Source organism: Hippocampus guttulatus, chromosome 15 (assembly GCF_054856545.1).
Source record: "Hippocampus guttulatus isolate MCC_2025c chromosome 15, RoL_Hgut_1.0, whole genome shotgun sequence".
Taxonomy (NCBI): domain Eukaryota; kingdom Metazoa; phylum Chordata; class Actinopteri; order Syngnathiformes; family Syngnathidae; genus Hippocampus; species Hippocampus guttulatus.
In genome coordinates this window covers 7,019,070-7,036,385 of record NC_141275.1, presented here as the reverse complement: position 1 = coordinate 7,036,385, position 17,316 = coordinate 7,019,070, and the positions used below count along the sequence as shown (strand labels likewise).

At 41.2% G+C, this 17,316-nt stretch overlaps 2 protein-coding genes and 1 pseudogene across 3 annotated transcripts; 2 read left to right on the top strand and 1 right to left on the bottom strand.

Annotated features, from left to right (window-relative positions):
• Positions 1 to 323: 323 nt before the first annotated feature.
• On the top strand, positions 324 to 6,409 carry gusb (glucuronidase, beta). Its single transcript, XM_086130224.1, has 12 exons — positions 324 to 569; positions 921 to 1,106; positions 1,194 to 1,375; positions 1,582 to 1,724; positions 2,230 to 2,417; positions 2,495 to 2,647; positions 2,968 to 3,146; positions 3,465 to 3,611; positions 4,130 to 4,214; positions 4,874 to 5,050; positions 5,152 to 5,287; positions 5,933 to 6,409. Exons 1-12 carry the CDS (start codon positions 351 to 353, stop codon positions 6,082 to 6,084), a joined length of 1,947 nt encoding a protein of 648 aa, XP_085986350.1. The 5' UTR covers positions 324 to 350; the 3' UTR covers positions 6,085 to 6,409.
• Positions 6,410 to 6,827: 418 nt separating this feature from the next.
• vkorc1l1 (vitamin K epoxide reductase complex, subunit 1L1) lies at positions 6,828 to 13,897 on the bottom strand. The gene is made up of 3 exons (XM_086130226.1): positions 13,577 to 13,897; positions 11,385 to 11,494; positions 6,828 to 9,899 (listed from the first exon to the last, which is right to left on the bottom strand). The coding sequence occupies exons 1-3, from the start codon at positions 13,765 to 13,767 to the stop codon at positions 9,673 to 9,675; spliced, it is 528 nt and encodes a 175-aa protein (XP_085986352.1). The 5' UTR covers positions 13,768 to 13,897; the 3' UTR covers positions 6,828 to 9,672.
• Positions 13,898 to 15,223: 1,326 nt separating this feature from the next.
• On the top strand, positions 15,224 to 16,840 carry LOC147193614 (nuclear protein 1 pseudogene; annotated as a pseudogene). The gene is made up of 2 exons (XR_015102963.1): positions 15,224 to 15,577; positions 16,528 to 16,840. The product of XR_015102963.1 is annotated as a nuclear protein 1 pseudogene (transcript).
• Positions 16,841 to 17,316: the final 476 nt, after the last annotated feature.

Genomic DNA, 17,316 nt, shown 5'->3' with positions numbered 1-17,316 from the left:
TACACAAAACACCTCTGAATTGTGAGACACTTATATTCGTGCACGGAACTACAATTTTAAATGATTTATGTTCGTTGCTTTTATTACGGGAGTTGCGATACGTGGTCTTCCTTGTTATCAGTGGGCTGTAAATCTAAATACCTGTAGCTGGGAAAATAACTCGACGTGTAATAAACAGTGCGCTAATTTTGGACCAAAATCGTTGATTTTTTTTTTGTGGATATTTTTTTTCCTGAGGAGGAGAAATTATAGCAACGGTATATGAAATCGTTGGTACAGTATTCTTATATGTACAGTATTGTGAAATCGATAACGTCACATCCGGTTAGTGGCTCAATGGAAGTTGGAACATGTTTACTTTAGGAAGATCCAGTTTGTTCAGGTACCTATGTCTCTTTGCGGTGTTGCCGAGCTCCTTTTGCCAACCGGGTATGGGAATGCTCTTCCCCCGGGAGTCGTCTTCTCGAGAAGTGAAGGATCTGAGCGGCCTTTGGAGCTTCAGAGCGGATAAGTCGCCAAACAGGAAGCAAGGCTTCGACAAGTCTTGGTACAAAAGTCGCCTGGCTGAGGTGAACGACTCTCACCATGCACCTAACGGAGCTTACATTGTTGGACAATCAAAAATGTTAACCGACCTAAACCTGACATGTCACCGAATTGGAAAAAAATGTCAGAGTTTGCAACACAATTCTATAATTATGTTTCATTACGTTGCAGTTGTTCCACCCATCAATGTAATAAAGTTTTACTCAAGTAGACTATATTTTCTAATGTAAATATTAACAACAGACATGCAGTGGTCGCAAAATTAATACAGCTCAAGCAATACCTTATAATGTCATTTATACAGATTTTCTATTTGATCGTTAAATTGTGTGGCTGGTGGTACACTGTGTTCATGCGGTGATGCCATTCGATAGACTGGCCCCGTGATAGACATGGCCGTTCCTGCCAGCTTCAACGACATGACACAAGACCCCACATTACGAGACTTCATCGGCTGGGTGTGGTACGAGCGAGAGGTGGTGTTGCCCTCTCGCTGGGTCACAGATGAAGGAACAAGAGTGGTTCTCCGAGTGGGAAGTGCTCACTATTATTCAGTGGTGGTAAGCATGAAAACGTAATAAATCACAGTTATTATTTGTGCTTCATCACTGTTGAGGTGTTACTTACGGTCTGTCAAAATTTTGCAGTGGGTCAACGGGGTGAAAGTGACCGAGCACAACGGTGGCCATCTTCCCTTTGAGGCAGAAATAGGCAGTGTGATCCGAGAGGACCCGACAAGCCCCTGCAGGATAACCATCGCGGTCAACAACACTCTCACTTTAGAGACTCTCCCACCTGGGACCATTCAGTACTTCAATGACCCCACTAAGTAAACACACTTGCGTCTTTACCTACTTCAAATGCACTGTTTGAAGACAGATTTTGTTTTTCTCCTTGTTATTTATGATGATTTAAGAACAGACTATCACAGGAAAAAAATTGAGAAACAACCGCTGTTGTTAGCTGCTTTACAAACTTATTGGACACGTCGTTTTGCATTTTTCATCGTGACTCACATATTGAATTACTCCTCAGGTATCCTGATGGCTTTTTTGTGCAAAACATCAACTTTGATTTCTTCAACTATGCTGGGATTCACCGCCCTGTATTGCTGTACACTACTCCCAAGGCTTACGTAGATGACATCACAGTGGTGACGGACTTCTCGGATAGCACAGGTATCTTTTTTGGTCCTTTTTTTTTTTTTTTTTTAATCTTATTATCACGCATACACTACACTAAGCAGATACTCAATTAGGTACATCTAAGAATAGAATAGCATCTTTTCAAAAACTATGAGATCATCTTCACTTGGAGCCATATAGTGCTCCGACTATATGACTGCGTCATGCTGGGAGCAGTTTATAAAGACTACATTAGGTTGAGTGGATTTAGTCATCTACCATTTGCTGACCCTTTAGAGAATTTCTGGAAGTAAACAATATTTATGCCCCTCTTGTTGGACCAAAATAATATAACTGCAAAAAAAAAACTCAGCTAACATATTGTTGAATTAGTTCTGACAGAATCATTAAATTATTTTTGTAAAGACAGAATTGTTGCTGTCGCTCTTTTGTTGGATCTCACTATATTGTCAAAGTAATGTTACGTTCGAGAATCTGTGTACCGAAATCTTCTCTCAGTCTTGTCCGTCCACAGTAAGTTTCATCCTCTGCGTTTCAGGTCTAGTCAACTACAAGATATCAGTCCAAAATGCTGCTGAGGCCACCGTGAAGGTCACTTTGATGGACAAAGACAGACATTGCGTGGCTTCCTCCAACGAGCCTTCTGGAGTGCTCAAAATCACAGATGTCAAACTCTGGTGGCCGTACTTGATGCACGAGAATCCAGCTTATCTTTACTCTTTAGAGGTGGGTCAGCGTTCAGTCACTTTGCCACCTGAATGATCAATGTGTTATATATATATATTTTTTTATTGCACCTGAAGGTTCACTTGATGGCAGCAGATGGCAGATCAACTTATACAGATGTCTACGCTCTGCCAGTTGGCATCCGCACCGTCCGTGTCACGAGCAGTCAATTCCTCATCAACAACAAGCCCTTCTATTTCCACGGGGTCAATAAGCACGAGGACTCTGACGTGAGTACCACTAGAGGGAGCCAGAGGACCGCTTTATGTCCCACACCGCTACAAAAGTGAAGACTAAACTTTTTTTTTTTTTGTAGCCGTGAACGTGTGTGTATGTCCGGATTGGTGCGCTCTGTGATTGGCTGGCAGCTAGTTTAGCTTGCGCACAACATTTTGCTTAATGTCAGCTGGGATAGGCTTCATTGCATTTACTGTTTTTTTTCTCATGTAAATGTACAAATATATATATATATTTTTTTTCAGGATGTGTTCAAATATGTGGCTTCACTGTTACGATCCGTAATGACTTTTTTGGTTGTATTGTATGACAGATTCGAGGTAAAGGATTTGACTGGCCCCTGATTGTCAAAGACTTCAACTTAATGAAGTGGTTGGGAGTCAACTCGTTCCGAACCAGCCACTACCCCTATGCGGAGGAGATTCTGCAGATGTGTGATCGCCACGGCATTGTGGTCATCGATGAATGCCCGGGGGTGGGCATCAAAGACATGTAGGTCCAAATTTGTTGTGTCCGTCACCATCGCCCATGAACACTGTCGAATCATTAACTAGAAATGCAAGACACTCATTGATATTTTTCAGTCTTGATGTTCAAAATACTTTTCGGGGCATTGTAACAAGAACTGTACTGGCACTGAAAAAGATTTCGTCTGAAAGATAAAATACAGACACAAAATATTTGATTCAAAAACAGATAACTGGTCTAACCTGTCGATGTCACATCTCTGTTTGTTCGGCTGTTTATTTATTTATTTTTTTGCCTAAGATGTGCGGTAATAATACCGATTGTGTGTTGCCTAATCGACAGTCGTAGTTTTGGCAACGCCTCCCTGGCCCATCATCTTGATGTCATGGATGAGCTTGTGCGACGGGACAAGAACCATCCCTCTGTGGTCATGTGGTCAGTGGCCAATGAGCCGGCGTCAGAGATGCCTCCTGCTGAATTGTATTTCAAGTGAGTTTTTATCGTCTTTCTGTGAAATTGCTTTCATTATTTTATTCAATATCCACCCCCCACTCCCCCCTATGTCCTTTGTCGCCTGTAAGGTGCGCGGTGACCCAAGATGGTGCCAAACAGACGCATGGTCATTGGGTCACCATCACCGTCGGACCCTGTTTCGATGTTGTTGTTGTTTTAGGGTGAAGGTTATTCTACAGTTTGGACTTTGCTTTACTTTCGGGAACATTTTACCAATAGTTATCATAATGAGGGATGGCTTGTTGCGCATTAAAAAGGTAAACAATGAGAAGACCCATTTTTAGATTGACTGCTTTCAAGTGTGAATGCATTTAAGCGATAGGATAGAGATGGTTAACGCATGTGTCCATTGTCTTCCGTCGAACTGTTCTTCCAACTGCAGGGTTGAAAAATTGTACAGCGCAGCTTTTTCTGACATAAACTGTAACTGCATGTCAGTCCTGTGATTATGATGCATTTGTGACACTAAAATGTGAATTGTATGTGTCCCACAGGACTTTAATAACGCATACTAAAGATATGGACCCGACCCGGCCTGTGACTTATGTCACGGATAGTAACTATGCCAGAGACAGAGGGGTGAGTTTGATCAATTTGAGACCTTGCTGATCATTTTTTCACGTCAAAATAGTATTAGCTTTTGTGTATGGGTGAAATATTAGAAATACTGCTATAACAAACAAGTTCTCTTTCATAAATTGGTTTTCCAGTCTGGTCCGGAAGTATTAGGTCGTCACTTTGTTGTTTTATTTCAAAATCTGTTGTAGAAGTTGATAACAGCAAAACCCTAAAAACTTCCCAAATACTGATTAACGGAAATGTATTTTAGTCATACTGACTTGGTTTGAAATGTGCTTCAAACCGACGCGTCATGTGAGGGGTAGACGCCGACGTTATGATCACAACTGAGTGGTATTCATTCCTGGGAATTCGTCACATTCCTTTGCTGTTACGTTCGTCGCCTGAAGGTGCCGATTTGTGTGAGGGACCACTCATCTGTGAAGGCATCGCAAACATCTGATCAGAACTCAGCTTTTCAGAGAATCAGCTGACTTTCTTCTTCGTAAGGGAAGAGACAGTGTATTTGTCAAATTCAAATTCCTATTACAAAAAGATGCTCCTGAAAAGTGTCAGGTAAATGTTCAGGAAAGAAATGATACCTATTTAAAATTGTAAGTAAAAACTTGCACATGCATGGCATTACACGAACCGTGCACGCTTATGTCGTCTGTGCCAAGGCCCCCTACGTGGACGTGATCTGTGTGAACAGTTACTTCTCCTGGTACCACGATCCAGGCCATGTGGAAGTCATCCCGATCCAGCTCAACACCCAGTTCGAGAACTGGTACGGGAAGTACCAGAAGCCCATCATCCAGAGTGAATACGGAGCTGACACGGTGCCGGGCCTTCACAGTGTGAGGAAGCATGTGCAGTCGAGACAGCGAATGTGATCAACGCATGTCGATGCAAGGCAAGATCAGTTACGATTTTTTTTTTCTTTGTCGTCTCCCTGCAGGACCCGCCCATGATGTTTACCGAGGAGTACCAGAATGTGGTCCTGCAGAGCTACCACAACGTGTTCGACCAGAAGAGGAAGAAGTATGTCGTTGGTGAACTCATCTGGAACTTTGCCGACTTCATGACTGTCCAAGGTACTGCTGCCTGTGCAGAACGCAACACAAGTGCAGGAGTATAAGCTCTCAATGTGAACATTGAATCAATGCATTTATTTGTGTTTATTTTTTGGGGGAGTCATTCATCTTATGTAATGACAGGTTAACCGATTTATTGTAAATAATAAGAGTGCAATAAAAAATACATGTTAAATATGCATGAATGTATTTCTAATTAGTAGTAGTGGCCTTTCAAACAAAAATTCCACCTGTTGCTGGACCTAACCCATAATTCATAAATATGACTCAATATATTACTGTTACATATTATATTATTTTGTTATATTTTAATTTTTATGAAAATTCAGAATCGGTGCAAAAATATCTAGAAAAGTTTACTTTAAATTTTGATTACAAAAAAATTGTTAGAAATAATAATAAATACGGTTGACCAGTGTTATGTTCAAATAACACTTTCACGTAATAAGCAAAGCATACAAGTATGAAATTGTAGTCCATTAAAAAAAAAAGTAATTGAATGGATGGTAATTGAACTCACCCATACAGTGGTGCTGCGCTCAAAACTCAAACCATATTTCCCCATTGAAATGATTGGAAAGGCAGAATTACTTTTTTTTTTCCGTTATTGCACTCTACGAGCTTCCTGTTCCTTGCATCTTGCAGGAGTCACTCGCGTGGTGGGCAACAAGAAAGGCGTCTTCAGCAGGCAAAGACAACCCAAAGCAGCGGCCTTCATCCTGAAGGAAAGATACTGGAAGCTCGCAAATGAAACGGGGATGATCCCTTCTTGGTTAAAGTATCCCTGTGGACTCTGACAACCGCGGCGCCAGCGCCAATCATTACTAACAAATCGGCTCGTTTACTGTTTACCAAACGCATTGAATCACCAGCAAAATTGTTCATATGTGTGATTGTTTCTAACACTTTCAGAAGTGGAGTGACCACCTCAATTTTCTTCAGTGTTCATCATTGTCCGGTTATCATTGCATAAAATTGAATGTTAAATTCCAGGAGGAGAAAGATCTGGATTTTTTAATTTTTTAATGGACTCATTTTGCATTGTTTGATAAATTCTGATTTCCAACTTATTTCAAAAAGTTACTGATGTTAAAATGTGTAAAAATAAATTTTAAAAATGCATTTATGATCACGAGACTTGATTTTTTTTTTAATGATTACAAATTGTGTTAAAGCACATAAAGCATTATGTTAGGTTATCAAAAGCTTTTATAACTCAATTAAATTCACAAGCAATAATTTGACAAATAGCCAAATGGCACAATTGCAAAAATTGAGTTTTGCATGGATCGACATGTTTTAGTCATTAAGATGACGGTGCACGTTGGCGTTCAAGTATACACCTGCTTCACGGGATGCTGCTTATCTTTCAACTGTTCGCCAAATGCTTTCAAAGTCCTACTCAATGGACATTTTAGACAAGATAGTCTTTAGTACAGTACTTGGTCTTCGTCTTCATTATTTCCAACTAAAAGAAAAATATATACAGTATATTATAATATTTTATTATAATAAAGTCATTGAAATGACCTCCACCGAGTTGGTTTCTGAGGGAATGTTTTAATGTTTGATCATTTCCACGACAGTACCACCGTTTTCAATCTTTTCATGTCAGTATCATCCAGTTTTCCCTTAAAGTTTGAACACGCCCTCCTGCAATTGGGTGTAACACTTTTCCAAGTAAGAAAATACCGCGTTTTAAAACACATTTGGCAATACAGAAGCAAACCCAGTAAGTTTTCCTCCACAAGAAAAAAAAACCCGAAACAAACTTTAACGCAAGTTTTTTGTTTTGTTTTTAACTAAAATGATCAGAACGTTAACAGTCCATACAGCTAAAGGGCCTAAAGATGCAGAACATTACAATCCTTTTGATGAAACGTGTATACCTTCCTATCATGTCCCATAGGTAGACAAAATTTAACACTTAACGGTGTAGTTTACGTCAGAGATATGGAATGGCCAATTTGCTTGACAGGGATTTAGGTTTGGTCATTTTGGGAGGGGCAATATTTCCGAATTCTCCATTTCAATTGTCAGGGAAGGAAACAAAAGTGCCTGTCACATTGGTCATTTGAAAGGCTATCACTTGCCCGTCTTTTGGCTCAAGGCCTGGTGATCAAACAGAAGGCACTTAAGTTGACAGTGGTGATGCAACTTACATGGCAGTTATCCTCGGAGCTCAATATTGAACAAATACAACTGAGAAACATTTTTTTCCTATTTAACATTAAATTTACCCCACCCCCCCGAAAAAAAAATCCCTTTACAGCCAAATAGCTTAAATATGTGAATCTGTGTTCAAGTAACATGTCATGAATTGCTCACTAAACTCAATGTCAAACCCCACCTTCCAAAAAAAAAAAAAAAGGGGGGGGGGGTGACCTCATGCTGATTTTAAAAAAAAACTATGTCAGGAGGATAATTGAAATAAGCACGTCATATCATACAAACTGCATGTTTTGGGGAGTGATAGCCACTCAACCACCAAGTGACCGCCGAAAACATTCCGCCGTGTTTTACATTGGTCTCCTACAAGTTCGCATTTTCTTCAGTGAATTTAAAGCATAGTTTCTTTAATATTGAGGTATAACTGCTTTTGTTTTTTGTTTTAAATACAAATGACATTCTGCTTTGGGACATGGGAAGAGGTTTTGTAACTTTTGTTGGACAGCAACATGGGGGAAATTGCAATCCGCTCAATCAATCGGAACTGCTCAATTTATTACAGGAAGGAGATGACTGAAATGACTTTTCTAAACGTTGCCATCATACTTGGGGGAGGGGGGGCATCCCTTTATGAAGAAAACTGGCTCATAGCATGCTTCAAATTCTAGTTTTAATTGGCTCACTACACAGTTGTGGTCGTGAAAATATCCAGTGGCCCACAGGAGATTTAAGTGGGTGGGAAAGGTACGAAGGAGTATTAAGGCCACACTAAAACAAAATCAAGTCATGCGATGACAATCAAGTCGGGATATTATGAGGAAGAGTCTAAAAATCTGGCTCGGCAACAGACAAGGTCGTGCTACACATTTCAGCTTCGTTCTCATCAGACTTTCTCACAAAATGAAAAACGTTCATCCATTTAGCTTCAGTTAAATGATTTTCTTTCATTCCGTGGCCCCAACACTTATTGGTTAGAACTGATACAACTTCTCTGTCAATGGATTACTCGTGGTACGATGGGAAGCGTTCAGCTGTTCATCCCAAAGACCCGCTTGCCCTTGTATGGCTTGCCGTTGCTGTTTCAGGACTCCCAACGACTGGTTTTGCTTCTGTTATGTGAGTCAACACAGAACACCACCCTCCCCGGCACCTCAAGGTTTGTCCAGCAAATGAACTGTAACTCAGCTGGGCGGCACCACCATTACTTGTTCAATGGACATCGACGCTAACTACCCCAGTGTAGCAGCCTCTGCTACCGCGTCAGCTTGAGAAGAGAGTAACACTCAACTGGTATCTTACATTAGAAAAACTGTGAGCCTAAAAAAAAAAATAATAATAATAATAATACCACCTTGCACCGTTGACAGGAAAATAAACAAGCAAATGTGGTGGTCGAATTCACCCCCCGGTTTCAAATGAAATCAAATGAATGCTTCAGGCACATACGTTTTTCAGCAGGGAACACACAACTCCAGATGTGATGGCACTCGGTGAAAAGAACCTTTTCGGCTTCACAGCGACTTTTTTCATTGCATGGTCTAGTTTCCCCTTTTTTTCCCCCCAACCAACCTCTCTGGAAATATTGCTCAGCAGCTATGTACACAATTGGAAAACAAACTAACTCACCCATCTACACACATGTTCATTTTTAGTGGTCCTCTTGAAGACAATAACAAAAAGCATACTACAAAGTGTAAACAGGAAGGGACCCCCCCCCCCAAAAAAAAATCTATATTATTGTCCATGTTTTTGTGCCCTCCAAACTCGACATTTCAAGACTCATCTGCAGGCTCTTGGCTGTACTTAACGGTCATTTTGGAATCCACCATCTTACTTTTTTTTAATGCATCTGCTGCGCTTGTCTCATATGAGATCCTTCTTGTTTGAGACGTGGAGAACTGCCCTCTGGCTTGCCGCGTGCTTTTGTGCAAATGCCTTTCGCTCGCTCAGGCTGATGCCTTGTTCTGGTCGCGACGAGAATGTTTCAACAATTTAGAATTTGAAACACTTGAAAATAAAATTACCTCTCGTTCGGAATCCTTCCGCAATTGAGAGGTGTCAGGACCAACGAATAGGTTAGATTTCTTCTTTTTGTTGTTGTTTTTTGGTGAACACACAGCAGAATGAACATTTGTTTGGAAGCGAGGTCTCCTGGCGGCAGTCAGTCACATTTCTTTTTTGTTTGTGTCACATTTTCTTGCTGTGCTCGGACAGCTTTAGTCCTGCTTGACTTGAAGCTGCTGCTTCCAGGCCTCGTTCAAGTATACCAGTCGCTTGTAGTTGAGGGTCAAGAGAATGAAGTTCAGCGCATATGTGGTGATGCAGATGATGCACAAGTCCTTCAGGACAAAGTAGAGGATGTAGCCCAGGTAGAGCGAGCCCATCACCGACAAAATAGATGTCGTCATTAGAATGAGGGCAGCCATCGCGCTCACAGTCATTCCTATGGGAACAAAAACACACACAAGTATTTTAGCATTTTGAACAAGGGTTTTGCCTTTTTTTTTTTGGCTGGGTGGTAAATTAGTAGCACATCACCTTGGAAATTATGAGCTTTCAGGTTCAAATCTTGGCTCTGGCTTCTCTACACGAGTATTCTCTTGGTACTCCCGCTTGCCCACATTTCAAAAATGCAGCGCAAGGTTCTATAAATCATTTTCATGAGTGACAGATTTCGGCTGGGCTTTATACGATCAGGAGTTCAAATAAACCTATTACCGATCTGATTAGAAGTGGAGTTGGGTGTTATTGGCAAAAAGAAAGTATTAAAAAAAAACCAGAATTTGACTCAACAAAAAATACTGTAAATCTGAACTTGTGTCACAGAACAATTATGAACAGATGTTTCTGAAATACGGCCTTTTTTTTCTTCATCTTCAGCAAAACAGCACAATTACAATTATCGAAAGCAATATTTAACAATGGAGAGATTCAAATTTCGCCCAGGCTATATAATGTGTTTTCATTCATTTTCCGATCCTCACAAGGGTCGCGGGTGGTGCTGGAGCCTATCACAGCCGTCTTTGGGCAGTAGGCGGGGGACACCCTGAACTGGTTGACAGCCAATCACAGGGCACACTTAGACAAACAACCATTTATGCTCACACTCACACCTCGGGACAATTTAGAGTGTTCAATCCACCTACCATGCATGTTTTTGGAATGTGGGAGGAAACCGGAGTTCCCGGAGAAAACCCACACAGGTTTCGTTCGTTTGGCATTGTGAACAGATATAAAGTGTCAATGGTACATTGTACCTAAATTGTACATAAATCAGACATAGCCATGTGACCCATAGCCATCACCCCCGCCCCCAAAAAAAAGCAAGCAGCTGAGAGGATTATCGTCGGTTGGAAAAGAAGAAGCACCGCCTTTTAATATACAGTAGACATCTTGACTAAGCCGAAGCCGTTAACTGGGCATCTATTGTGTTAGTCTAATGAGTGGTATCTGTTGTAGCTAAAAGGACCTGTTGTTCTGTTTCAGTGCCAGGTGGCCAGATAAACATGCCAAACCAGCATGGCTGAGTCAGCATCACTGTCACTATACTAAAAGCAGTGTGTGAGTGTGTGTGTGTGTGTGTGTGTGTGTGTGCGCGCGCACACTTTATCAAATTTGTCACTTCCATGAAATTGAACAGGAAACAGTAACTTTTTTTGATGACTTACTATGAGTCGGGGGGGCTTGCACCCCCCCCTCCAAAAAAGGGAATTATTAAATGCCGTCTGCTAGTCTCAACGACATGGGCCTGCCACATAAAATGCAAGATTAAATGTCTTATGTCCGTTGAATTTAATTTAAGTTCCGTGAGTCAAGTGAGTAAGACGTTTCTCTGAGGTTCAGCATTAACCGTTGAAGTCCGCACCAATTGTGCAATGACCACAGACATTAAGCAGCAGCATTCGTGATGCTTATCACACTTGCTTACCTAGTAAGAGTTGGAAAGCATAAAAAAGAATTCCATATACACTGTTTGGTTGGTTCAGTGCACTGTCATTTCCAAAAATGGAACCCAAGAGTCCAAATCCTCGACCCCACCTAAAAATAAATAAAATAAAAAAGGAAGAATTACACTATATATTCAAATAAGCACATAATAAGATGAAAGAAAATGTACTTACGGAGAAGAGCTTCATAATAACTTGGGAATTCTATTTTCAGTATAATAACTGTGTTTATATTCATATTTAAAAAGTGATTTATTTTTTAAGATATCAAACATCGTTTGGAGAAGCCAGTACAATTGACCAGAGGTTAGGTCTTAGGTTCTGGATTCAAATTTCAACTCCCGCCATCTTACGTGGAGTTTGCACGTCCTCCCCCTATTTGTGTGGGTTTTATCCGGCTTCTTCCCACAATTGTCGAAATGTCGACTATAACTGGCTGGTGACCATTCCATTCCCCCATTTGCCCACAGTCAGGTGGGAGAGAATCTCGCTCACTTGTTACCCAAATGCACTGTTGAAAATGGATGGATACAAAACCTGAGAAGTTGGAATAATTTCTATTTTAATATCAACTAAAACACATTTCAAATGTAGCTGAACTAATCATTACAGAAATGTCCAAAATGGCCATTTCATTTTCAATTAAAAACACACTTCTGTGATTAATGATGGTGATTTGGCAAAATGTTTTGATGAACTATTATAAATAAATTATGAATTAACACAATTTATAATAATATATATAAATTACTCAATCGGCAATTCGAGAGTTCTTATTGTTTTTGTTATTTTTATTGGGAAATTCTGTCTGGATGTAGAACAACCTCAGTGGGCTTTAAATACATGAGATCCCACTACACGACTATGTGATGTTACTAAATGATTGGTAACAATATGCAAATGTTGTCCCTATGGTAACTGAGTGGGAATGAATACCGCATTGGCTGCATGAATGGCATGTGCACACGTGTCAGACACATTACCACCTCTCATCTTACCGGTAACATTGTTTGTGGTGAAGATTGCGTAAACTAAAATAGGGATTCACTGTAATTGGAAATCATACACCGAGTATGTTACACATACAGCACATTTGACAATAAAGTTGTACTTGATAACAGGTGGTCTTCTCTTACACATACACGAGGGTCTGGGGTTTACAAGGGACAATTATATGCAAAACAGTTCTTGGCCTTAAATACAAAACAACCAAATTATGAACCCCAAGTACCAATTGTGGCCTTACAATGTCTTATGTCAGGACTGCCATAAACTGAGGACCTGTATATTGAAACTTGATAGTTCTCATAGCACACATTGACAACGCAGGTCTGTTTCTGTATTCAAGCACTCATGCTAGCTTGACAGGTTACATTCCAACAATATTTGTTTAGTGTAGAGATTCATTCAAATTGAGTCAGTCTCTAGGTGGAGTTTTATTGGTTTGGTAGCAGTTGTGTGATCACTTTAAGTGGTACAGCTGCTTTAACAGTACAAATGCATGTTGAAATGGTTGACTAGACAAATTAAATATGATTTATGGAATTGTAAAATGACCCCCAAGCAGTCACTTTACTCTATGAGGAAATGCTATTAACGAGTCTTCGACTACGACCTCAAGAGAAGAGGTGCGTTCTATCCCATAAGGTGACCAGACGACACTTTTGTGCGCGGGTTGTGACATTAGCTTGCCGGCTAATGACAGCTAACATAAGGGCAACAAAGTTTGTCAATACTAGTACATTTACAGTAAACCGGGTAATTGGCCAAACCCTCAGGTGGAAAGTGAAGGCAACTTTTCCGCCAGTTTATTTCCCTTTGGACTTGGTAACGTTCCTTTGTAACACAGGGCGTTAAATACTCTAATGAACAAATGTAAAGGGGTCAAGCGACAGTAAAATGATAACTACCGGGCAGTTAGCTCATAGAGCACAGTTAGCTTCATCATGCTAAGATAGCCCGTGAGAGGATTAGCCATCAGTAGATTTGATTTAGGCGCGCTGATCAAAATAAAGGTTGCAGTAAGCAAGCTAAACTAGTTAGCCATTGGCTAACCAGAGCAATTTGTGGGTAGCATTAAGACAGAAAGCTTCGGCCCGGATTTGCTACATAGCAGTCACATTCATTGGGCGACGAGCGCCACCGTGGGCGCCCTCGGCTGAATTCAAATTACCTTGAGCTGAACACTTTGGAGCAGCTGATGGAGCTGCTGACGTCGCACATAGCCTTATAAGAAGGATCCCGGGCCTTTTCCCTCTCGACGTGGAAAGCATAAAGGGACAATAGGATGCCCAGCAGGCAGACCAGCAGCCGGGCTATTCCTTCCCAGCGCGGGGTGGAGACTCTCAGAACGGGCGCCGCCATCACTCCCTCGACTAGCCTAGCCGGAGACACGCAGACATACGCAGCTTGCTAGTCGGTTGACTCGACTGCGACGTGGAAAGGCGTCGGGACGCGCCACACGGCGAGGGGGCGGGACACGCCGAAGCCGCCGCCGCTGAGGTATAGGCCCAGAACAAAAACACGCCAACATACAGTATCTGTCGAAAGCTGTGAACGCACATACCAAGAGAGGGAATAAAAATACATCACACTCGAGTTTATTTACTTAAGATGGCAAGAGAAGATTTACCAACAGCACGCAAACAAATAAATAAACATGCACGTGTGTATAAAGAGACTGATATTTTGATGTGTTGTCTTATTACTGTAATATTTAATAGATTTGTTTTTTATCAATCCATCCATTCGCATACCTGTCAACTTTTCGGAGCGCCAACCTGTATAAACTACCAAAAAATCCTTATAAAGAGCAAAAAATCCTTATAACATACCAAAGCATTTTATATGTCAAAATAACGGCAGAAAAAAACCCACGAAATTTTCAATGATATTTATTGTAGATCTCCATAATACAATGTCTGGTTAATGTCTAATCATCATTCTACTTAGTGGCATTACTGTGTTCAGAGTTGTATTCCTGCGTTACTTTTTTCACCAACTCCAAAAGCAAACGGAACTACCTGTTAGGGGGGGGGGGGGGCGGGGGGAACGGAAATTTTCAGAATCCGTATGATTTGTGCGATACGGCCATATACGTAAGATTCACCACAAAATCCGTATGAACTATGGCTAAACCGTATGAGTTGACAGGTATGCATTCGTTTTCTAATCCGTTTATCCTCACAAGGGTTGCGGGTGTGCTGGAGCCTAATAGGCTCAGCCTATCCCAGCTGTCTTCAGGTAGTTGGCGGGTACACCCTGAACTGCTTGCCAGCCAATTATAGCGCACTCACAGTCACATTTAGGGCAATTTAGAGTGTTCCATTAACCTGCATTGCATGTTTTTGGAATGTGGGAGGAAACCGGACTACCTGGAGAAAACCCACACCGGCACGGGGAGAACATGCAAACGCCACATCTGAAGGCTGGAGCTGCAATCAAACCCTGCACCAATGCACTGTGAGGCAGACGTGCAAACCAGCCGTCCTCCGTGCCGTCCCATTTTATCAAGTTATATATTATTTATTTGTGTGAGTGAATGAGTGAATGAGTGAGTGAGTGAGTGAGTGAGTGAGTGCATAAAACAGCATAATCAGCATGCACAACGTGAACTAGCACACAACTAATCGTTCGAAAAAAACTGAATAAAAGTAATTTAAAGTGGTACTTGTTCACTATATTGTTTTAAATGCACACATTCACCAAGAAATTAAAACATTTTCGTTTATTTGTTCGTTGAATTTAATGTAAATCCATACAGAGGAGTGACCGTGTGTCACGTTTGCTCTGTCACGTGGGCGATCACGGTCACGTGACACAGTGTATATCAACACAGAGACACCGTGTGTTTACTAACTCGGGATTCAGATCACACTGAGGCGAACGGTGGAGCTTTCAACCTGCACAAATGGCGACCGACGTTGAAACACTCTATTCTTTTGAGGAGGCCTACTATGACCAATACGACTATTACAATCTGGTTGAATATTCGTGTCACGTCGGGGGAAAAGGGAGATCCAAGAAAGAAACGGAGCTCAACACCAATCGCCATTGCCCCGCCGGACACGAAAGGAAGATTGCGACTAAATTTTACAACAGCGAGATGAAACGCAGGAGAACCAAAAGCTCGTCTTCTTGATGTCTCTTGATTGGCTTCCCGGATTGTTTACAGGTAGTGGTGCAGGGTTTGAATCGTCTGACTGTTATGTTGGGTGGCTTTTTCTCTGAAGGCCTTGGGTTTGTTGCAGTCAGGCTGTCAGTTGAACAACAAAGCGACGTTTGTTCGAGTGTGTCAGACGCATGCTTTTAAAGTATGTGGCCTGGTGAGTGACGTCAGAAGATGTCTTTGTGAAAGCTAAGCACATCTAGGTAAAATAAATCAAAACATTCTGGGTCATAACCCGGGCCTGCGTGGGTTTTCTCCGGGTGCTCCGGTTTCCTCCCACATTCCAAAAACATGCATGTCAGGCTGATTGGACGCTCTAAATTGTCCCTAGGTGTGAGTGTGGGCGTGGATGGTTGTTCGTCTCTCTGTGTGCCCTGCGATTGGCTGGCAACTGATTCAGGGTGTCCCCCGCCTACTGCCCGGAGATGGCTGGGATAGGCTCCAGCACCCCCCGCGACCCTAGTGAGGATCAAGCGGTTCGAAAAATGGATGGATGGAATTATAAACCAATCAAATGAAAAAAAAATACATTCAGGGCGCGTGTGAAACTTTTGACGCCGCTGTGTAAACTAGTTAATTGCGTGCACGTTGTAATCTCGAGTTGTCATTATAGTGTAAAATTGTGTGAAAAACACTTTAGGCTATGAATATAAAACAATCACATAAAAATAGTAAGTACGACGGTAGGTAACCGTTATTTTATTTGTGCCACGTTAATATACTGTAGTTTTACACCACTGCGCGAAATCTTTGTATCATAATTTGAAGACGCCTATGTTTGATTTCGATACAATGTATTGTTAAGAAATACTATGGCCTAAAAGTGCTTCCATACTAATATTACTGTAATTTATGACTCCTACAATGGTGATAAACTGACATGCATACAAATTCAGTTTACATTCCCCGGTAGGAATGAAACTCAAAATGTGTTTTATTGTTTTATTTCTACGTAGGTCTGGACCCCACACTGGAATCCTCATGTTGACTGTGGCCAAGAGACTCGTCCTTTTCTGACCGAGTGGCTCAAGTGTGATGACCATGCCCATGCCCATGCCCAATCATGTGCCATTTGACAGCTGCTCTCTTTCTTCCTCCACTGCAACAGGATCTGTTGGTCTCAAATTACACTTGTGCAAGAATAGTTTGTGTTGAGCTAAGTCGGTCAGCCATGTGTGCTTGATTCCTATGTAAAGACAAATGTATTCCTTTCGGGTGGAGAGAAAATTTTTACTGTATTTTATCGGAATAAAATGGATGTTACTAAAATGAGTTTGTTTCCATACTATAGAATGTAATGATTTAAATGTACTTTATATTTTCTAGAAACGATTTCTGAAGGTCTAAAACAACAAGTAGACCCTCCTATGGCAAGACCTTTAAGCATTTATTGCGTGTCCTACTAATGCACTGACTTGTATAGAAATGTAAGTACTGGTACCTTTTTTTTGCCACTCTAGTAAGATAATTAATCACACAGTAGAACAACGGTCTTACTTGTGATATTTTGGTGGTAGTGAGGCATATCATACGTCTCTATCCGTATGATGCATAATTTGTCATACAGTGGGTGTGACAGAAGCAACACTCTGCATTATGTATACTGTAAAGTAGAAGCTGGACATAAATTACATGATAAAATTAGTTCAAATGGTACAATCAACCGGATTCTGCAAAGGAGTAAGAATACGTAGTCGCATAGCACAAGACAGCACTTGCTGGTCTTTTGCTATTTGGGTACAAAC

What these genes read in the sequence shown, in the direction of transcription:
- gusb (XM_086130224.1), top strand. Translation starts at nt 351, where the DNA reads ATGTTTACTTTAGGAAGATCCAGTTTGTTCAGGTACCTATGTCTCTTT. An exon ending in GGGGTGGGCATCAAAGACAT is followed by an intron (nt 3,147 to 3,464) that starts GTAGGTCCAAAT and finishes CCTAATCGACAG; the next exon opens with TCGTAGTTTTGGCAACGCCT. An exon ending in CGGTGCCGGGCCTTCACAGT is followed by an intron (nt 5,051 to 5,151) that starts GTGAGGAAGCAT and finishes GTCTCCCTGCAG; the next exon opens with GACCCGCCCATGATGTTTAC.
- vkorc1l1 (XM_086130226.1), bottom strand. Translation starts at nt 13,767, where the DNA reads ATGGCGGCGCCCGTTCTGAGAGTCTCCACCCCGCGCTGGGAAGGAATA. An exon ending in TCCAAAGTGTTCAGCTCAAG is followed by an intron (nt 11,495 to 13,576) that starts GTAATTTGAATT and finishes ATTTATTTTTAG; the next exon opens with GTGGGGTCGAGGATTTGGAC. An exon ending in TGCTTTCCAACTCTTACTAG is followed by an intron (nt 9,900 to 11,384) that starts GTAAGCAAGTGT and finishes TTGTTCCCATAG; the next exon opens with GAATGACTGTGAGCGCGATG.